The sequence below is a fragment of the Rhinopithecus roxellana genome, chromosome 17 (assembly GCF_007565055.1).
Source record: "Rhinopithecus roxellana isolate Shanxi Qingling chromosome 17, ASM756505v1, whole genome shotgun sequence".
Classification (NCBI taxonomy): domain Eukaryota; kingdom Metazoa; phylum Chordata; class Mammalia; order Primates; family Cercopithecidae; genus Rhinopithecus; species Rhinopithecus roxellana.
The window spans coordinates 20,167,932-20,190,012 of record NC_044565.1 but is presented as its reverse complement, the minus strand read 5'-3'; the positions used below and the strand labels follow the sequence as shown (position 1 = coordinate 20,190,012).

At 46.7% G+C, this 22,081-nt stretch overlaps 1 protein-coding gene across 6 annotated transcripts; it reads right to left on the bottom strand.

Moving 5' to 3' along the window:
- Positions 1 to 4,012: 4,012 nt before the first annotated feature.
- On the bottom strand, positions 4,013 to 16,523 carry GGCX (gamma-glutamyl carboxylase). 6 transcript variants are annotated; one of them, XM_010381956.1, is made up of 15 exons: positions 16,375 to 16,523; positions 15,803 to 15,973; positions 13,880 to 14,038; positions 13,397 to 13,562; positions 11,142 to 11,220; positions 10,456 to 10,562; positions 9,121 to 9,284; positions 8,196 to 8,461; positions 7,912 to 8,043; positions 7,388 to 7,539; positions 6,782 to 6,951; positions 6,450 to 6,580; positions 5,894 to 6,041; positions 5,520 to 5,709; positions 4,013 to 5,090 (listed from the first exon to the last, which is right to left on the bottom strand). In XM_010381956.1, exons 1-15 carry the CDS (start codon positions 16,415 to 16,417, stop codon positions 4,898 to 4,900), a joined length of 2,271 nt encoding a protein of 756 aa, XP_010380258.1. In that variant the 5' UTR covers positions 16,418 to 16,523; the 3' UTR covers positions 4,013 to 4,897. The 6 variants fall into 6 exon arrangements, with proteins under 6 accessions (XP_010380258.1, XP_030777502.1, XP_030777501.1 ...); XM_030921642.1 differs by having other exon boundaries at positions 5,520 to 5,715; positions 13,397 to 13,619; positions 13,909 to 14,038; positions 16,375 to 16,482; XM_030921641.1 differs by having other exon boundaries at positions 5,520 to 5,715; positions 15,803 to 15,980; positions 16,375 to 16,475.
- Between the last annotated feature and the right edge of the window lie 5,558 nt (positions 16,524 to 22,081).

Below are 22,081 nucleotides of genomic sequence, written 5' to 3'. Positions count from 1 at the left end.
CTGTCTGTTACTCATTTCTGTTACAGTGCTTTGGGGCCAGGCATGGTAGTACATACCAGTAATCCCAACACTTCGAAAGGCTGAGGTAGGAGGATCACTTGAACATAGAAGTTGGAAGCTGTAGCAAACCATTATCAAGCCACTGCACTCTAGCCTGGGTGACAGACTTTGGCTCTTAAAAAATGCTATCATACGAATACGACCTGAGAATCTGTGTATCTGTAACCCTCAATTGCAATCCATAATTAGCCATAATTAAGGAATCCCTAGACCCACTGTAGGCATTTAAAGGCCTAAGCAAGATTTGGTCCTACTCGACTTAGGCCAAAATTCATGTGTCCTTATTGCAGTAGCCATTCAATGCCATTTTTAAGTTTTCAACCAAGATGCAGAGCTTCAAACTATTGAAGGCATAAAACCCACTAAAAGTGGGTAATGTCCAAGTCCTGGCAATTCAAGCCTATTAATTTGCATACATTTTTAAATTACGAGCTTCGTTTTAAGGGCTGTAGTTTCATGTTCCCATTTGAGAAGTTGTAAAGCATGATTTCTAGTTTATCTTGCAGAGATAAATATGCAGATGAAATTAAAACAATGCTATCAATTTCCAAAGGCTCAAATTTCATTTATGGCAGGTTGTATAGAAAATCCATAGACCACACTGGCCTTGAACATAGGAGCTACATGCTTGGAATACATTTCTAGCAGTATCTGAATGGTAGTCCAGCTTTTTACTCTTCTGCAAATGTAGAGCCAGGGAATGCTTGCTTATGCCTGCTTGCATGGAGACTTGAAATCTGGAGGCTGTACACCGTGGCTCACACCTGTAATCCCAGCACTTTGGGAAGCCAAGGTGGGCAAATCACAAGACCATCCTGGCTAACAGTGAAACCCCATCTCTACTAAAAATACAAAAAATTAGCTGGGCATAGTGGTGGCTACCTGTAGTCCCAGCTACTCATGGGAGGCTAAGGTAGGAGAATGGTGTGAACCTGAGGGGCGGGGCTTGCAGTGAGCTGAAATCGCACCACCACATTCTGGCCTGGGCAACAGAGTGACTCCGTCTTAAAAAAAAGTCTTGGAAATCTGGGCATGGTAGCTCACGCCTGTAATCCCTGTGCTTTGGGAGGCTGATGGGGGTGGATCACCTGAGGTCAAGACTGGCAAACTGAAACCCCGACTCGACCAAAAATACAAAAATTAGCTGGGTGTGGTGGCAGGTGCCTGTAATCACAGCTACTCAGGAGGCTGAGGCAGGAGAATCGCTTGAACCCAGGAGGCAGAGGTTGCAGTGAGCTGAGATGGCACCACTGCACTCCAGCCTGGGCCAGAGCAAGGCTCCTTCTCAAAAAACTTGGAAATCTGTTGGGAAGTAGGGGGAGGGCAAGGTTAAAACCTCTGCAGGTGTTATCAGTTAGACTTGTTCCAACTTGAGAACCTGAATTTTGCATGTAATTGAAATGTTCCAGAACAAGTCGCAGTTTCATAAAGGAGTTTTTAGATACCAAATACACTGCAGATAACCATATTGGCTACATTTGGTGAATGAGCATGGATAGGTGCCTATAAGTTGGTAGATAGCGTAAGTTTTCAAAAGTAACCGCTTTAAGGTTATGTTCAGTATTTGCTAAGTAAACAGATTCCCCAACCTTCAAGGAGCTTGTAGGACTAAGGGAATAGTGTCCTGCCCAGCCTAGGGGAAAAGTATCCTAAAGGTAGTTAAGGTGGTGGGTGAACATTAGGCCACAGAGAACAGAAGCAAAGAAGGGAAAGCATAACAGCAGGGGATGATAAGGGTGATTATAGTTAAGAATCAAAGCATGAAGTATGACTTAAGGGAATGTCTTTAGGTTGAAAATTCTGTATATAACCTGCCTTCCTAAAGTTTCAAAGGGGATGGATACCCATAAATCCCGAGAGTAGAATGAGGAGGATGTATACTAGTCTTTTGGCTAAAAGGACATGAATAGCCCATTTTTAGAATGGCTACAGTTGCAACCCAACTCTACCCCACCGAACAGCCTTTATTTCCACCTCACCCTACCCCCAACATTTTCTTTGGAAAAATCGGTCAGAGAGTTGGTATACTAACAGTCTGAGGAAGGCAGCATCCTTACCTATATTCAGAAAAATACTTCTCCAAGTGTCTTCTGCCAAATAACTCGGGACTTTTGTTACCAGTCAAGTAGGTACAGTGAGTTTGGGAAACAGAAGGAAAGAGCTAAACTTGCTGGCAAAACGACATAGTGCCAAGTATCTTCTATCGTGTTACTATGAGAAAAGATCTGCAAAAGAATTGAAAATCAGCGTCCCTCCCACGCATTCTTACAAAGTAATCAGGGGACCCTGCACCACAGCCATTGCTTGCCCATACAATACCTTGAATGAATTAGCGATTTTCCACCAAACCCCACTTGACCTCCTCAGTGGTGGGGGAGGGAGGCAATCTGCTTGACAACTAACATGTCAGCCTTGTCTGGTCTATCCCTAACTAATGCTAATACAAGGGTTGAAATACAGATATAGGTAGTGATGAAAACAGATTTGGCTGGGTGTGGTGGCTCATACCTGTAATCCCAGCACTTTGGGAGGCCAAGGCAGGTGGATAGGTCAGGAGTTTGAGACCAGCCTGGCCAATGTGGGAAACTCCGTCTCTACTAAAAATACAAAAATTAGTTGGGCATGGTGGTGGGCACCTGTAGTCCCAGCTACATGGGAGGCTTAAGTGGGAGAATCGCTTAAACCCAGGAGGTGGAGGCTGCAGTGAGCCAAGATCATGCCACTGAACTCCAGCCTGAGTGACAGAGTGAAACCCTGCCTTAAAAAAAAAATAGATTTGGCCAGGCGCGGTGGCTCAAGCCTGTAATCCCAGCACTTTGGGAGGCCGAGACGGGCGGATCACGAGGTCAGGAGTTCGAGACCATCCTGGCTAACACGGTGAAACCCCGTCTCTACTAAAAAAAATACAAAAAGCTAGCCGGGCGAGGTGGCTGGTGCCTGTAGTCCCAGCTACTCGGGAGGCTGAGGCAGGAGAATGGCGTAAACCCGGGAGGCGGAGCTTGCAGTGAGCTGAGATCCAGCCACTGCACTCCAGCCTGGGCGACAGAGCGAGACTCCGTCTCAAAAAAAAAAAAAAAAAAAAAAAAAAAAAAAAAAAAAAAAAAGATTTAAGAGGTATCCAGGAGGTAAAATTGATGGGACTTGGCAATTATAAGATGCAAAGAAAAGGGAAGAGGCTGATGACCTAGAGATAACAGCTTGGTTAAGGTATAGAGCTGCCATTCAATAATAAAGAATAAGCAAGTCTGAGTTGGGGGTGAATATAAGTTCTGTTTAGGATGAACTGAGCTTGACAGCTCTGTGGGATATCCAGGTGCAACTTAGACCTATATGTCTAGGGCACAGGAAAGAAACCTAGCATCATTGGAAATCCTGAAGTAGACACAATCATCTGAAGTATGTATAGTGAAAAGGTAGTGGCTTAGGAAAGAACCCTGAGAACACTGTCCAAGGAGGAGTAGGGGAGAGTATGAGAAGAGAAGTCTGCAAAAAGAGATGCAATTATTTACAGAAGTTACTGAGACTGCCAATTTACTACCAGTCCCTGCTACAAGTCCATGAGCTCCCAAAGCAGGGATCCTTTCTTATAACCCTGCATTCTCGCTTCCTCGCTCAGTGCCAACCCTTTTAATTTTCACCGAACTGAGCTTTCTGAGTTACCCTCGTACACCCAAACGTACAAAATGTCTAAGCATTCCCTAATCCCTTACTAAATTTGGTTAATTCTTACTTTACCTCCCCTTCTGCTCACTAAAGGCTAGAATAATACCAAATACTAAGCTTATTTTTAGAGAAAATCTAGCAATCATCTAGATTTCCTTATTTAACTTTAATGCTGCTATTCTGACTGCTCTCATAAGTCAGAGTTTTGCTAGTGAAACACTTACTGGGTGTATACAGATAATAGGAACAAAGAAGGAACCAAAATTGCAAGGAAGATAAATTTATGTGTATTTACAACCTGACCACCATCCAATTATACTTTTAATTAAGAAAACATGTTTTAAGCTATGTTATTTCAGATTATCAGTGATGCTGAAAATTACAAGTGGTAGGGTGCGGGACCTTAAGTCAAACAGACGTTAAGCTCAGACCATCAGTCCATCCCTCACTAGCTGTATGTCTTTGGGCAAATTATTTAACTTCTCAGCCTAATGTAGTAAGGCAGGTAACACTGCTCACACGGTGTGTAGCACATAGCAAACACTTGGGAACGGTTAGCTACTCATCGTGGTATATTAAATTGCTTTTCCCCAAGGGCCACTTTATTTATTTATTTTGAGACGAAGTCTTGCTCTGTTGCCCAGGCTGGAGTGCAGTGGCTCAATCTCAGCTCACTGCAACCTCCGCCTCCCAGGCCCAAGTGATTCTCATGCCTCAATCTCGTGGGTAGTTAGATTACAGGCACTTGCCACCACATCCGGCTAATTTTTGTATTTTTAGTAGAGATGGGGATTTTGCCATGTTGGCCAGGCTGGTCTCGAACTCCTGGTCTTAAGTGATCTGCCCGCCTCAGCCTCCCAAAACGCTGGGATTATGGGCATAAGCCATGGCACCCAGGCCCCAAAAAGCCACTTTAAACCTTACTCTTACCATCTTATCCTAGGAAGACAGTTTCACATTGCTTCTAACCTCCTCCTGGCCTCTCAATCTTGGGTTGTTAAATCTTATTTATTTCCTTGGTTCCTCTAAGTTATAATCTTGGAGTTAAAAACAGCTTTAGACCAAAAAAAAAAAATGCAAAAAACTTTTGAGAACTTTTTTCAAATAAGTGTCCATTGCATAGAATGGGTCTGTGACTGGCTGCTTCTACACTACAGCCAACATCTGGCCCCCTTCAGAACTCTGAGTGGACAGGATCAGGATTTGACTCAGGAGGATTAGGATGTGAAGAATCCATGTTTGAAGGACTCGGTTCTCCAACTGGCTCAAAGGGTCTCAAGTTTGCATAAGTCACCTCCTGGGCCAGCTGCTCCAGGGAAGGGCGGCCTAATATCAGATTTCGAAGTGAGATACAAGTCATCAGGAAGCTGAAAAACAGGAAAAAGCAGACCAAGTTCAAACTCCTGTTTCACCAGAAGAATTTCAGCTAAAGCCCTTAGAAGGCACCTGGTCCTCGCTCTTCCCACACAGGCATATATGGGAATCTCGCCCCAAGTGACCCTCCATCTCCCAGCTGGAAGGGTACTCCACTCTTTATACAGTCTGGTAAAGGATTCCAGGATAGGGTAGGAACAGCCCACAGAGAGGCTAGAGATAAGCTAAGGCAGAACAAGAAAGCAGGCCATCAGATACAGGCCACTTATTCCTCCAGTAAATCAAGGAGAAGAATGGCAGAAAAAGATATCTAGAGCTAAACTGTCCTTTCCTGTATGAGTCTCTAGTGTTAACCCCCACAAGGGAAAGTTACCAAGCTTGCCAACATATGATGGCAATGACAAATACTGTTGTGAACTTACCTGCGGCGAAAGACATAGAGCTTTCGCAACAAGAAGTGAAAGAATCGCTCGTGGAAAGGAGTATTTCGCCGGCGTTCAATCTCTTGGAGCCTTTGTTGGCGTCTGAGAAAGGTCTGAACCAGAGGTGTTGGCTCAGGACCCCCTTTTACTTCCCCTTCCAACAGAGGCTGCAGCTCTGGGGGTAGAGGCCCTGTTTCTGACCGGAAGACAGAAAAAAGGAATCACTGAGATGGATCACTCTCTCCCCTTAGAACTCCCCTTCTGCCAGCTAGAGACTTCAAGTTCACTCTTGAATGGCTAGAACATCATTCATAACCCTGACTTCTTGAAACCAGGGGCTATGGCTATCTCAGTCCAAATGTTCATACACTCACCACTTCCATTCTCCACCTTTTCCTTTAATTCTTGCAGATATGCCAGGTCTTGCTCCAGTGCAAGCTCTGTAGTGTTGACATAGACGTACATGTAGCAAGAAGGGCTAGGTGATGTCGTATACACCTTATGGTACTCACCAGCAGGCAACTGACAAGGGTGAAGAAATGGATAAATTTCATCAGCTTTTCTCTAGCCAGCCTATGGCCTCCCTACTTGGACTCTTGGCTTCTTTCTACTCAATTGTGTTTTGGAATTGAAAGTAACTGACCTTTAGAATCCTGGATGAGGCTATTCACAGTCCGAGGGGCCCTTGTTTTTTGAGCTCCACTGCATTACTGCTATGGTAAAATATTTTCAGTCTATAATAAATGAACCTTGCTCATTTAAGCTTTCTGCCATTGTTTTTTAAATTGTTAAAAGAGATGGGGTCTCACTATGTTGCTCAGGCTGACTGTGAATTCCTGGCTTCCCACCTCAGCCTCCTAAGAAGCTGGGATTACTGGTGTAAGCCACTGCGCTCAGCTCTTTCTGCTGTTGTTAATCCCAGCAAAATACCTGCATTTTTTCTCCCTCTCGAAGAGTCTGGTTCTTCTGTTCTGCCACAAGCTCCACAGTCACTTCCCCCTGCAGCAGCTGGATGCTAGTGTTGCCCAGGTCTTCACTCACAAAATTTTCCAAGTGCAGTCCTGCCAGACCAACAGAGTTCATCATTCCACCCTATGGTAGAGTGAACTCACTCCCAGCCAGAACAGAGACATCACACCTTTACCACCATCATCTCCTCAGGTTTCAAAAACATTCCCTCTCCCCTCTCACCACATGGAATGTCCCTAGCCAAGGAAGTCAGAAGGAAAGACAGAAAAGCCTCTCCGCACTTTCCTCCATACCAGGGAAATCTGCAATGAAGACCACCTCAGTGTGGTTGTCCAGGCTGCTCTTGATTTCCTGTAACTTGGCCCTCCAGGGAGACAGGTCCATCAAGAGTGGTTGCACCCAGGATGTGCGCTGAAAGGGGGACCAAGCGGCCTGCACGATGTCCACACGAGGGTCAAAAATCCTTAGGAAAGAAAACCATGTTCTAAGGACATCACAGCCACCCACCCACCAGAACTTCCAGTTCTGTCCCTTTCATCATTCCCAAGGACAGGGAATAGAAGTAGAAGAAATGGCCTATGTCAGCATGTTATTGCCAGTCCAGGGCAGAGAGAGAAGGCAGAAGAGATCTGGAGCACTGGGAATAATGGGGGTTAGCGGCTACCTGAGAAGGCATTGTGTTAACAGTGTTTAAAAGAACAAGTCAACTCACTTTTCTCCTGGATGATGGTGCCCCCTGCTGGAAGCAACCAGCTATGCCCACAACCAGATCAATGGGGACATGCACTAGAGGAAGGACAGCCTTTTAAGCAAGACAAATACCAGGAAGCAAGGGCTGTTCATCTTGGTAAAAAGAACTGTGCTTCATTTTTTTCCCACTCTCTGCTCCCCTTGCCCACCTCTGCTGGAAGCGGTCATTGATGGAGACCCAAATATCAAAGTAGATCTGGGGCTCAGTGACATTATACTTGGGAAGCAGGCGGCTCAGGCAAGTGGCATATTGCTTCAGCATGTCTGCATGATCCTTCCATCGCCGGCTCTGTGTAAATACCTGCCCCAAACCCCCATATTAGTCCCACCATATCATTATCAACTTCCAAGACAGGTCATGCACTGCCAATGGCACAATGAGATCCCTGCCTGCTGCCCATTCTGGCTAGAAAAAAATGGAACTTGCCTTTGGGAATGAATTTTTCATTGCTGGGCTAGTGGTGCTTACTTTTCCTAAATCTAATCTCAGTTCAAGGAAATGAATGACATTGCCCTATCTCAACCCACACAAAAGATAGTTCAATCTGGCTCTTGAGAAAAGGCAAAGCAGATTCAAATTTGTTTTGCTTTATGGTGTGTGTAAGACAAAACCAGACCCCAAAGCACAAGTGGGCTCTGAAGAACAGTAAATTGTCAGCATCAGACATCTCACCCCAGGGTTAAGGTAGCCCAGTTCGCCAGTGCGGCCATCACGGTAGGTGATCTTCACGTGCTGGTGGGAGCGGGAGTGCACCATCATGTCCCAGGAATAGCCATACAGCCCATTTGTCCAGTTGTTATAGCCCTGGGAAGGCAGCGCAGAGGGGATTCAGCTCAATGCTTCTCACACTGACCCCATCCCCTACCAAGAAGGGGCTGCAAAACCAGCCCTTCTTTCCCAACTGTTGTCATCTGTCCCTTTCTAAGCCCAGGGTACACTCCACAGCCCCTACAAACCTGGGTGAGAAAATGAGAATAGGGCAGGAATAGCTGCTCCAGGAGATAGAGCAGAGTGAAGGCAGCTCCCAGCTGATGGCGCAGTCCTGGTTTCTGGCCACCTTTGCCCTGGCTCCTCTTATACACACAGGAAACACTGGGCTGAGGGGCTGCCTTGAGGAGCAACAGTTCTTGCAACCTTTGGGGGCAGTGGGACACCAGCTTCCGAGGCCACTCAGGGGAACAGAAGACAGGGCTGCTGGCCAGCATGACGTAGGAGAACATACCTAGGAAAGCAAGGAGAAAATACAAATTTCAGGAGGAGTTTGGTTGGGCCTCTTCAACCCTGTTCCCTTAGGAGACTTCTCCCAGGTGTTTCACTGAAAAGGAAAGCAGTTCTTTTTTTTTTTTTTTTTTTTTTTTTTTGAGAGATTCTTGCTGTTGCCCAGGCTGGAGTGCAGTGGCATGATCTCAGCTCACTGCAACCTCTGCCTCCTGGGTTCAAGCAATTCTCTTGCCTCAGCCTCCCAAGTAGCTGGGATTACAGACATGCGCCACCATGCTCAGCTAAGTTTTGTATTTTTAGTAGAGACAGGGTTTCACCATATTGGCCAGGCCGGTCTCAAACTCCTGACCTCAGGTGATCCACCCGCCTCTGCGTCCCAAAGTGCTAGGATTACAAACGTGAGCCACCATGCCCAGCCGGAAAGTAGTTCTTAACTGTAAGATATTTGTTCTTCCTGGAGATTCCTTACTGTACAACATACTAAGCCCAGAAGTCCCAATCCTCTTATCCCCATTTATGCCTACTTCATAGTGACTACCCTGGGTTCAGTTTAGCTACTGCTCACACCACCCTCTCCCACTCCCAAACAATGCCTCTGGCTATTAGCATCCCTTCCTGCAGAACTATGTTCCTGTTTCCTACCAGGCTACAGGTACTGACCAATGCTGAAAAGCTGGGAATTCATGCAGTGGAAGTAGGACACAAAGAAGAGGCCAATGGATCTTGAGGCATCAAAAAAGAGCAGGAAACCAGCTGAGAGGTCAAGCAGCAGCCCACCCCAGTGCACGACCAGCAGGCTAGTCAGCTCCTCGGACAACAACAGTCTGCAAACATATGGAGAAAGTTCAAGCACCAGCCCACTGGAGAACACATCAGTCAAAGCACATTCACAGCACGAATGTGCCTTGGCTACTCCAGTGGCTGGGTAGATGCCTAAGGTACATAATCCACCCATGAAGACACTCCTCTAGGTTGTTTGTTGTTGTTGTTCAAACGAAGTTTCACTCTGTCACCTAGGCTGGAAGGCAGTGGCATGATCATGGCACACTGTAGCTTCAAACTCCTGGGCTCAAGCAATCCTCCTGCCTCAGCCTCCCAAGTAGCTGGGACCACAGGCACAAGCCACCATGCCTGTTTTTAAAATTTTTTTTGTAGAGACAGGGTCTTATGTTGCTCAGGCTGGTCTTGAACTCCTGGGCTCAAGCAATCCTTCCACCCCAGCATCCCAAAGTGCCGGGATTACAGGAATGAGCTACCATGCCCAGCCCCCTCTACATTTTCACAACTTTAGGTGTTCAATGTTTTCTAACATATCCTTTGTAATAAGCGAGGGCAGATCTCCTAGGACAAAATTTGACTGAGATGTGTGTGTGTTGTGGAAGGCAGGTTCCCCACGGAGGTCATGAGTGAGAGGAAACGTTAAAAGGTAAATGCTTGGCTAACATAATAATGAAGTCAAACTCCAGGGACTGGAAAATAAAAGGGAAGAAGAAAGAGAATAAAGTAAAACAAGAGGAAAGAAGAAATGGGAAGAAGACAGAAATCAGAGAGGTGACCCTTTGTTTTGTGGAAATGGTAATAATGGTTTTGTCAGAGCCCACACAGTGAGTGCCCATCTTCTCAGTACATCAGCTGCGGGCTCTGATGGGAGGCTACAGTGGCAAGGCAAGGACACAGACACCATCCAAGGCAGTTGCTGAGAGCACTGGCTCACTCACCAAGTCAGCCAGTTCTGGCTCTTTCCTTTCCTTTTTAAATTTCTTTTCCTTTCTTGCCCATCTATACCATATATCTCCCAAGAACAGCTAGGGCTCAGTCTTTTGATACCACTTCTGCTTCTTCTGACTCTGCTTCTGCTGAATAGGGAGATGAGTGGACAAAGGAAGGCATGTGGCAAATTCAAGCAAAGTAGGAACAGGTGCCATTACTGAGAGAGATGAGTCACCTGCTCTGTCCCCATGCCTCCAAGAGGCCTCCACCCTGACTGCCACTCACTTGAAGGGACTGAAGAGCCAGTGCCGGGACAAATATTCCATGGAATAGCCTTCAACCCAGTCTGCATCCAGCTTTTTCACACCCGCAATGAAGTACACAATGAAGATCTGAAAATAAAATGTAACACAAAGTTCAAGCCAAAAGAATATTTTCTACAGATAGGCAAGAATAAAATAAGGAGCATATAGTTAGGACAACTTTAATCCATGCTCCTGAGTTACAGTCCTTGACCCAAATATTATAGTCCTTGACCCAAATAATCTACTTACATATTTTTTAAATGAATAAAATAAATACTGATCTGAGTCCAGGGCCCAAGGAAGAATAGACCCCGTCTTCTATTCATTCATCTCAGAAATTCACTCATCCAACCAGCATTTATTGACATCCAACCAATGCCAGCGACAGTATCAGGAACCAAGGAAGAAGTCATAAAGCACAGACTGAATCCTTTCTCTGTCATGAAGATTCCAATCTAGCAGGGACAAAGCTCTAGTCTTTCCTTGACAAATGAGAGAATTCAGAGATTAAGGGATTGGAAAAAATGAGAAGCCAGCCTAGCTTTCCAGCAAAGGGTAAAAACAGAAGATCCAGGGAGGCAGCGGAGAGTGTAGTCTGGCAGTGGGATGGCCATGCTGACCACATGGCTGTCAAGGAGCTCCTCCCTCTGTCCTAAAATGCTGTACCTGGCCACGCAGCACTGCATAGTTCCAGAGGGGCACGTGGGCATTCCTCCTACGGGCATTCAGCAGACCGTCCACGGACCTATACCGAGGGAGGTAAACATAGTGGGGTGCTGCTTAATCCAGCTACATCTCCATCTTTCCTTTTATACACGATAATCCTATCTATCCTGGGCACATCTCCCATATCCTCCCTGGTTATTCTGAGACCTTTTAGAATTATATGAGCAAATTCTAACGTGATTATACAAGTCATAAAAGAAATATTGCTATTAAGTTATAACAGCAAAAATTCAGTATTTCTTGTTAGCTCACAGTTGAGTTTGTTGTAATGGATCAAATCAGGAAAAAAGGACTACAATACTAGAAAATTACTGAAAAAGGGAAGGAATTTGGAGTGTTTGAAAAGCTATGTGTGTGTAAATAAATATGCATTGTATTATCTTTAAAAAAAAATCAAAACACTCAACAGCAGAGTAACACACAACATAAACTAACGTTTCATAGACCTGGATGCCAGGATCCAGTATAAGAGGGTCCCTGCTAAAAGCTTGTATCCTGGAAGAGAACTGATAAACCCAGGCTACTAACACCAGATGTACTCTGGGGAAGCAGAAGCAAAGCATGTTTTCAAGAAGTAGAAGCTGGGAAAGAGGCAGCTTACACTGTGGTCAAGAGCACTGGACTCTGCAGTCAAGAACACCTGGACTTACTTCCGTTTCTTAACCGCTAGCTGACCTTAGGCAAATTCTTCACTGTCCAATACTCAGCTTCTTTAAAAATGGAAACAGGCCAGGCTCAGTAGCTCATGCCTATAATACCAACATTTTGGGAAGCTAAAGTGAGAGAATCGCTGGAGTCCAGGAGTTTGAGGTTGCAGTGAGCTATGACTGCACCACTGCACTCTGGCCTCTGAGACAGAGCAAGACCCTGACTCCAAAAAACAAAATGTGAACAGCACCATCGACGTTATAGGGTTTTAATGTGGAAAAATTCTAAATATTTAGTATAGTGCCTGCCATGTGGAAAACCCTGAATAAATGATATGTGATTTTTTCAAAATGCATGAAGTCATAAAAATGGAATTTCTGACTAGCCTAAGCAACATAGTGAGATCCTGTCTCTACAAAAAATTTTAAAAATTAGCTGAGTGTGGAGGCACACACCTGTTGTTCCAGCTACTCTGGAGGCTGAGATGGAAGGATCACCTGAACCCAAGAAGGCTGAGGCTGCAGTGAGCTATGAGCACGCCACTGCACTCTAGCCTGGGTGACACAGTGAGACGCCATCTCAACAAATACCCCTACAACAGAACTTTTCAGAGATATTCTATCAAAACTGACTCAATTCTCTAAGATCAGAGCTGGCCATTCTGAATGAGTTTCAAATTTTACCAAAGGGGTATTTGTATGTGTGTATTAACAAATAGGCCGGGCGCAGTGGCTCATGCCTATAATCCCAGCACTTTGGGAGGTCGAGGTGGGAGGACTGCTTGAGCCCAGAAGTTCAAAACCAGCCTGGGCAACAAAGCGAGACCCCATCTCTATTTAAAAATAAATATATAAAAAGAAAAATAAATAAAACTTAATGTTAATGAATTCAATGTTTGAGATTTTTTTCCCCAAACTCATTTTATTGACACCTATTTTATTGCTTCTCACTGAACATATAAATAATCCTTAAGGTCATCTGCCCTGCCACCTCATCTCCAAATCCCTTCTCCAACTCCCCTGGGAGACAGTCACCTAAGCCAGAAATGGGGAAGGGTTACCTCCTCCCAGAACAGCAACAATGAGCAGCCCTGGTGGGCCCTCTTCTCCTGATGTGAACTCTGCCTCACAGCAACTTCTACTTTTGGCTCTAACTCTGCCCTTCTGGGCTCACACAGAGAAAGTCTGCTCCCTCTTCTACATAACCACCCTTAAAGTATCTGAAAACAGCTATGTCTGGCTTTAGTATTCTCTTTTTCTCTCCAAGAGGGTTACAAGAGGTGAATAAATCAAGGCACCTGGGGAGATATGGAAAGAATGAAGGGGTGGGATGGAGACATTTTGCTTTTTGTCATCCCAAGTGCTCCAACTAGTTGGCCCTTTCCCCTCCCAAATACACCCAGATCAAAGTGACCTTGGAACCATACTTTGCAAAGCATGACTGAAAATATCCTGACTGGGGCAAATTCTAGAACCTCACTGGGCCCCTATCTCTGATAACCATCCTGACCCAGCCAACCCCTCCCCTTTGTCCCCCTAGACTCATACCAGTAGTGGTTTGCATCCATGAATGTCAGCTGAAAGGCCAACAACCCATACAGATAGGAGTGGTTGTTCCATGATGTCTTGTCCAGGAGAAACACATACCAGTATGGCAGCAGGAATAACACACAGCTTATCCGGTAGCACAGGCCCAGCATCATGCCCAGTGCCCCTGGGATTTGTAGGGAGAGGATTAAGAGGTCAAGAGATCACCACAGGCCCAGTTTCCCTGGGCCAGGATATGGTTGGAATTAAGAAAAATCAAGCATTGTATAATCAGGTAAAACTAAATGAAAATTAGATGTTATTTTAATATTTTAAAAAGAATTATGGGACAACAGCTCAGGTGACACACAGGTCAACAGCATGAAATTGATCACAGCAGAAGTGAAATAAGGTGCCAAAGACTTTGACCATTCACCGGCATGCTTCTATTTCTGTTTCTGGCAGGCCAGTCAATATTTCCATCTCTCCCACAGTTGCCCTCACCCAGAAACATGATGGTGTAGACAAGATACATCCAGTCAAGTGGCAGTGGGCGTAGGGCATCCAGCAAGGGGAAGCGGCACACATCCAGCCCATCAAGGTATTTTCGGTCCAGGGAGCTGAGCCCCCGCTCCTGGGGAATGTCTAGCACCATCAAGAACCCTAAGAAGGCAATAGGAGAGTTGGTCATTGGGCCTCAGCTAAGGAAGCAGTAGAATACAGTGGAACACAGTTGCGTGTGCAGCTCCAGGGTCAGACTTCTTTTCTAACCTTGGCTCTCTCATTTATTCAGTATTAATTATTGAGTGCCTACTCTGCACAATACTATATCAGTTGTGCCATCTAGAACAGCCCCTGCAGCTCAGTTAACCAATTCCCCATTTGTGAGAAGGGGAATATGTCACAGGACTACAGAGAGGATTAAATTAGGGAAATGCACAAAATGCTAAAAAACTGTTAAGGTCTTGACAGCTATGAAGATCCAACCTACTGAGCTTCAGAAAGTGCTCTGGGAGGCAGGGCATGGTGGCTCATGTCTGTAATCCCAGCACTTTGGGAGGCCGAGGAGGGCAGATCACTTGAGGTTGGGAGTTTGAGACCAGCCTGACCAACATGGAGAAACCCCGTCTCTACTAAAAATACAAAAAAATCAGCCAGGCGTGGTGCCGCATGCCTGTAATCCCAGCTACTCAGGAGGCTGAAGCAGGAGAATCACTTGAACCCGGAAGGTGGAGGTTGTGGTGAGCCAAGATCACACCATTGCACTCCAGCCTGGGTAACAAGATTGAAACTCCATCTCAAAAAAAAGAAAGAAAAGAAAAGAAAAGAAGAAAAGAGCTCTGGGAGTTCTTCTCAACCTTTTCTGCTTCCTGGCACACCCCGAAAACAGTTGCATTTCATCAACACCCTGGGAATAAACAGAAGGGGCTACTCAGATCAGGAAGCCAGCTTGAGATAAGGCAGGGTTTCTCAACCTCAGGACTAGTCATATTTTGGGCTGGTTAATTATTTATTGAGAGGGATTATCCAACACACTACAGGACATTTAGGAGCATCCCTGACCTCTATACAGATGCCAGCAGTCACCTATTCTTCCTCCGCCAACTTGTGACAACTAAAAATGTCTCTAAACATTGCCAAACGTCTCCCAAGGAGCAAAACTGCCTGCAGTTGAGAACTACTGGGATAAGGGGACTAATATCTCCGCACATCTGTAAACCATTCCAAGCACACCATGCTGCGGCCTCAGTTAAGAAGCTCTCAATTAGAGAGTCACAGCCAAAATGTATGGCTCCGGTGACCCCCTGCTCTGTTTCTCTGAGTCCTCCGGGCAACCTCATGCCACAAGCAAAATGGGTCACTGCTGCCTGGCCTCTACATATCATATAGCCTCAGATCAAAGCATTTCTAGCTGGGCACAGTGGCTCATGCCATTAATCCCAGCACTTTGGGAGGCGGATGCGGGTGGATCACCTGAGGTCAGGAGTTTGAGACCAGCCTGGCTAACATGGTGAAACCCCGTCTCTACTAAAAATACAAAAATAAAATAAAATAAAAAATTAGCCGGGTGTGGTGGGCGCCTGTAATCCCAGCTACTTGGGAGGCTGAGGCAGGAGAATCGTTTGAACCCGGGTGGCGGAGGTTACAGTGAGCCAAGATCGCGCCATTGCACTCCAGAATGGGCAACAAGAGCGAAAGTCCGTCTGAGAAAAAGAAATAAGAAAAAAAGCATTTCTGACCACCAAGTAAATCCTACCTGGAGGAGGCAAAGTAGGTTTAATCCTAAAATTCGAGAAGACCTCTTCTTTTATACCAATATCTTCAGCTCTGAGGAAAAGGGAGCTAAGTCTACTTGCAACCAAAAAATTGACGATTGTCATTCTCCCACTCCCAACCAAACTGCTCCCACCCATAAACTAGACTCACCAAAAAGAAAACGAAAGACAGCCAGGCTTGCAGGGTCCGTTGGTCGATTCAGCAGGGTCACCAGCCTCCGCCAGCTGGACAAATCTGTCCACTCAAAACCCAAGAGTTTCCCCATTCGGCTGCCCTGCCTGGGCCCTGAGATCAGTTCAGCCTTGTCTTTCTGTACTTTATCTGCAACCAATAATTGGAGAAAATGTGTGTGCGGGGGTGGGCTCCACCTCAAATCACAGAAATCACAGCACCAACGGCCCAGAGCTTCCGCTCACCCGGGTTGGCTCAATGAGGTTGCCTCAATGATCTGACTATAGGAAACATCCCTGCAGTGCAGCCCCTTCTCCAAGATACCCCAATGTCCCAAAACCCCTCAGACTACAGCCCCCTAACAGCAAAGTGTTCCCGAATATCATCATCGTCCAGAAGCCGCAGGCTGCAAATGTCTCACGGCACTCCACGCCCCCTTCCCCACGGAGGCCCCCCCGTCACCAGGAGACACTGGGCGTCCTCCCGCCCCCGCCCCTCTGAGACCAGTGCTCCTCGGAACTCTCCGCCGGAGGGCGGGGTCCTAAGCCTACCTGAGCTGGGCGAAGTCCGCGCGGACCCGGCAGACACCGCCATTGCTCTGCCGAGGAGGAAGGTGGGTCACAGCAGCCGCGTCTGAACAGAAGCCGCCAGGAAAATTTGCTTCCCTAGGCTCCACCTCCCGACGCGTCAGCAGCTGTGCGGCCGGCCGCAAAGCGCCAGCACTGTCGTAAATACTACCCCCGACCGGCGGCGCCGGATTCCTTGCTTGGCGTCAGGGGGTGGAACGAGGACCCTTGGGGCGGGGCAAAGATACCCTCTAGTGCCGTTGGTCTCCAGGCGCACTGCTCGACTGGCATCTTATACCTTCCGAAGGGCGTTTTCTTTTTAAACACTGAAAAGAGTCTGAGTTCCCCAACTTCCTTGGGTCATCCGCGACACCATTAGTCCTCTCCGTCGCTCCGTCCCTGCGGTGCTCTCTGGTGTGAGGGATCGGGCGCAAAGGGCAAACTTTTTGTCAGAGATTGACGCCGAATTGAGGATGCGCCTGGAAGGGCTGCCCGGATTTTGAGCTATTGCAAGACCCCTTCACTTTGTTTTCCAGGAACTGCAAAGAACCGAGGTTTCAAAGCAGTAGGGGCCGGGCACTGCCCACGCTTGTAATCCCAGCAGTTTGGAAGGCCAAGGCGGGAGGATCGATAAAGAACAACAACAACAACAAAAAGGCAACAATATAAACAGAAAAACCACTGAAAAAAAAAGTTAGCTGTGTGTCGCGCGCTCCTGTGGTTTCAGCTACTCGGGAGGCTGAGGTGGGAGGTTCGCTTGAGCCCAGGAGTTCGAAGCTGCAGCGAGCTGTGATCGCACCACTGCACTCCAGCCTGGGCGACAGAGTGAGACCCTGTCTAAAAAAAAAAAAAAAAAACCCGGGTGCAGCAGCTCACGCCTGTAATCCCAGCAGTTTGAGAGGTCGAGGCAGGCAGATCATGAGGTCAGGAGTTCGAGACCAGCCTGGCCAACATGGTGAAACCCTGTCTGTACTAAAAATACGAAAGTTATCCGGGCATGGTGGCGCGCGCCTGTAATCCCAGCTACTCGGGAGGCTGAAGCAGGAGAATCACTTGAACCCAGGAGGCGGAGGTTGCAGTGAGCCAAGATTGCACCACTGCATTCCAGCCTGGGCGACAGAGTGAGACTCCATCTCAAAAAACAAAAAGCGAAAAAGAAAGAGAAAGGAAAGAAAAGGCGGGAAGAAAAGAACGAAGGAAAATAAAAAGCAGCCGGGGAAACAGGAACAACATGACTGAAGAGGGGATACAGAGCAAGGGCAGTAAGTAGAGTGTGGCCCATCAGAGAAGGTTCTCAGACGAGTCTGGAACAGAATTGTAATACCTAAATCCCTCCACTGGGATTAGCCATCAGGAAAAGAATAAGGCATCCCAGAGAAGTAGTTCTCAAACTGTTGGGTCTTGGGAACCATTTACAGTGTTAGAAATTATAGAAGATCCTAAAAGCTTTGTTTACGTGGATTATATCTTTTAATATTTGCCATATGAGAAATTTTTTTGGCTGGGCGCGGTGGCTCACGCCTGTAATCCCAGCACTTTGGGAGGACGAGGCAGGTGGATCACGAGGTCAGGAGATCGAGACCATCCTGGGTAACACGGTGAAACCCCGTCTCTACTAAAAAAACAAAAAATTAGCCGGGCATGGTGGCAGGTGCCTGTAGTCCCAGCTACTCGGGAGGCTGAGGCAGGAGAATCGCTTGAACCCGGGAGATGGAGGTTGCAGTGAGCCCAGATTGCGCCACTGTACTCCAGCCAGAGTGAAAGGGCAATACTCTGCCCTTAAAAAAAAAAAAAAAAAAAAAAAAAAAAGCTTTCTAGCCTGTACTACAAAGGCAAAAAAATGGCATGTTTCTGTAGTCTCAGCTATTCCCAGCTTTTCTGGAGGCTGAGGCAAGACAATCACTTAGTTGAGGAGTTTGAGACCAGCCGGGGCAACATAATGGCATAATGGGATCCATCTCAAGGAAAAAAAAAGCTATCAAGCCATTAAAAAACATGGAGGAACCTTAAATTCATATTGCTAAGTGAAAGAAATCAATGTGGAAAGACTACAAACTATGATTCCATCTATATGACATACATACACATGTATATGACATATACATGTGTATGTATGTGTATGTATATGTATATATGTATTTTTTTGAGTCAAGGTCTTGCTATATTGCCCAAGATGATCTTAAACTCCTGGTCTCAAGCAATCCTCCTGCTTCAGCCTTCCAAAGTGCTGGGATTACAGGCATGAGGCACCGCGTTTGGCCCCAACTGTATGATATTCTGAAAAGGCTAAACTATGGAGACAATAAAAAGATCAGTGACTGCCAGGGAGGTAGAGTTGGGGGGAGGAAGGAATGGTAGGTGGAGCACAGGGGAGTTTTACAGAAGTGAAACTATTTTGTATGATGTTGTAATAGTGTCATGGTGGATACATGTCACACGTGTGGAAACCCATAGAATGTACAATGCAAAAAGTAAAGCCTAATGTAACTTACGGACTTTGTTAATTATAATGTATCAATATGGACTATGTTTTTTTTTTTTTTTTGAGACAGAGTTTCCCTCTTGTTGCCCAGGCTGGAGTGCAATGTCTTGGCTCACTGCAACCTCTGCCTCCCAGTTTAAAGCAATTCTCCTGCCTCAGCCTCCTGAGTAGCTGGGATTACAGGCATCCGCCTTCACACCCAGCTAATTTTTTGTATTTTTAGTGAAGACGGTTTTCACTATGTTGGCCAGGCTGGTCTTGAACTCCTGACCTCAGGCGATCCACTCGCCTCGGCCTCCCAAAGTGCTGGGATTACAGGCATGAGCCACCGCGCCTGGCTGGACTATGTTAATAGTATACCAATACTGGCTCATCAGTTGTAACAAATGTACCACACTAATGCAAAAGGTTAATAATAGGAGAAATGGGAGCCTGAAGGGGGATATGGGAACTCTCTGTACTTTCTTCTTCTTCTTTTTTTTTTTTTTTTGTTTTTGTTTTTGTTTTTGTTTTGAGACAGAGTCTCCCTCTGTTGCCTAGGCTGGAGGGGCAGTGTCGCAATCTTGACTCACTGCAGCCTTGACCTTCTGGGCTCAAGTGATCCTCCCACCTCAGCCTCCCAAGTAGATGGACTACAGGCGTGCATCACTGCGCCTGGCTAATTTTTTTTATTTTTTGTAGAGATGGGGTTTCACCATGTTGCCCAGCCTGGTCTCAAACTCCTGAGCTCAAGTGATCCTTCCTCCTTGGCTTCCGAAAGTGCTGGGATTAAAGGCGTAAGCCATTGCTCCCAGCCTGGAATTCTCTGTACTTTCTGCTCAATTTTTCTGTAAGCCTAAAATTGTCCCTCCAAAATAGTCTGTCAGTTAATTACTTAATTATTTATTTATTATTTATTTTGAGATGGAGTCTCGCTTTGTCGCCAGGCTGGAGTGCAGTGGCACAATCTTGGCTCACTGCAACCTCCGCTTCCCAGATTCAAATGATTCTCCTGCTTCAGCCTCCTGAGTAGCTGGGGCTACAGGCACGCACCACCACGCTCAGCTAATTTTTTTTTTTTTTTGAGACGGAGTCTTGCTCTGCCACCCAGGCTGGAGTGCAGTGGCCGGATCTCAGCTCACTGCAAGCTCCGCCTCCCGGGTTTACGCCATTCTCCTGCCTCAGCCTCCCGAGTAGCTGGGACTACAGGCGCCCGCCTCGTCGCCCGGCTAGTTTTTTGTATTTTTAAGTAGAGACAGGGTTTCACCGTATTAGCCAGGATGGTCTCGATCTCCTGACCTCGTGATCCGCCCGTCTCGGCCTCCCAAAGTGCTGGGATTACAGGCTTGAGCCACCGCGCCCGGCAATTTTTGTATTTTTAGTAAAGACAGGGTTTCACCATGTTGGCCAGGATGGTCTTGAGCTCTTAACCGTCGTGATCCACCCGCCTCAGCCTCCCAAAGTGCTGGAATTACAGGTGTGAGCCACCTCGCCCTGATCCGCCCACCTCAGCCTCCCAAAGTGCTAGGATTACAGGTGTGAGCCACCTCACCCGGCCTAGTCTGTTAATTTAAAAACAACCATAGGCTAGGCACAGTGGCTCACACCTGTAATCCCAGTACTTTGGGAGGCTGAGGAGGGAGGATTACTTGAGCTCAGGAGTTCGAGACCAGCCTGTGCAACATGATGACACCCCATCTCTACAAAAAATTACAAAAAATACAAAAAGTAGCCAGGTGCAGTGGTGCATGCCTGGAGTCCCAGCTACTTGGGAGGCTGAGGTGGGAGGACTGCTTGAGCTCGGGAGGTCGAGGCCACAGTGAGCTGCCACCGTGCCACTGCACTCCAGCCTGGACAATGGAGCAAGACCCTGTCTCAAAGAAAGAAAGAGAGAGAGAGGGCCGGGCGCGGTGGCTCAAGCCTGTAATCCCAGCACTTTGGGAGGCCGAGACGGGCGGATCACGAGGTCAGGAGATTGAGACCATCCTGGCTAACACGGTGAAACCCCGTCTCTACTAAAAAATACAAAAAACTAGCCGGGCGACGTGGCGGGCGCCTGTAGTCCCAGCTACTTGGGAGGCTGAGGCAGGAGAATGGCGTAAACCCAGGAGGCGGGGCTTGCAGTGAGCTGAGATCTGGCCTTTGCACTCCAGCCTGGGCGGCAGAGCGAGACTCCGTCTCAAAAAAAAAAAAAAAAAAAAAAAAAAAGAGAGAGAGAGAGGAAAAGAGAAAAAAAGAAAAGAAAAAAATAGGCTGTAATTGACTTACTGCTTGTATTCTTCTTCATCAAAGAATGCAATTGGACACTGTCTGCTTTTTTGGGTGTGTGCATCAAAGGGATACTTGAAAGTGAAAACAGTGAGAGAAATATTTTAAAATCATGTCTAATGAGGGTCTAGTATCCAGAATATGTAAAGAACTCCTGCAACTCAACAATGAAAAAGACAACCCAAATAAAAATAGGCAGAGGGGCTGGGCACAGTGGCTCACGCCCATAATCCCAAAACTTTGGGAGGCCAAGGTGGGAGGATCGCTTGAGGTCAGGAGTTTGAGACCAGCCTGTATGACATGGTGAAACCCCATCTCTACAAAAAAGTACAAAAAATTGGCTAGGTGTGGTGTCCACCCCTAGTTAATTTTTTGTACAAATCTGGTTTCTCCATGTTGCCCAGGCTGGTCTCAAACTCCTGATCTCAAGCAATCCTCCTGCCTTGGCCTCCCAAAGTGTTTGGATTATGAGCGTGAGCCACTGCACCAGGCCAAAGGTTAGTTTAATTGCACAAGTGCTTTTTCTTGACAAACCATGAGACAACTATTGTTTTTTTTTTTTTTTTTTTTTTTTTTTTTTTTTTTTTTGAGAGGGAGTCTCGCTGTGTCGCCCAGGCTGGAGTGCAGTGGCCGGATCTCAGCTCACTGCAAGCTCCGCCTCCCAGGTTTACGCCATTCTCCTGCCTCAGCCTCCCGAGTAGCTGGGACTACAGGCGCCCGCCACCTCGCCCGGCTAGTTTTTTGTATTTTTTAGTAGAGACGGGGTTTCACCGGGTTAGCCAGGATGGTCTCGATCTCCTGACCTCGTGATCCGCCCGTCTCGGCCTCCCAAAGTGCTGGGATTACAGGCTTGAGCCACCGCGCCCGGCCTGAGACAACTATTGTATGCAGAAGTGCTATAGGCATATTTCCCATTTCTTTTTTTTTTTTTTTTTTTTTTTTTTTTTTTTTTTTTTTTCACGG

Excerpts from the sequence above, each read along its gene's own strand:
- GGCX (XM_010381955.1), bottom strand. The coding sequence starts at position 16,417 with ATGGCGGTGTCTGCCGGGTCCGCGCGGACTTCGCCCAGCTCAG. Across the intron at positions 13,563-13,879 it reads CTACACCATCATGTTTCTGG|GGGCACTGGGCATGATGCTG; the intron begins GTGAGGGCAACT and ends TACAAATCCCAG. Across the intron at positions 7,540-7,911 it reads TGGGCTACCTTAACCCTGGG|GTATTTACACAGAGCCGGCG; the intron begins GTGAGATGTCTG and ends GGTTTGGGGCAG.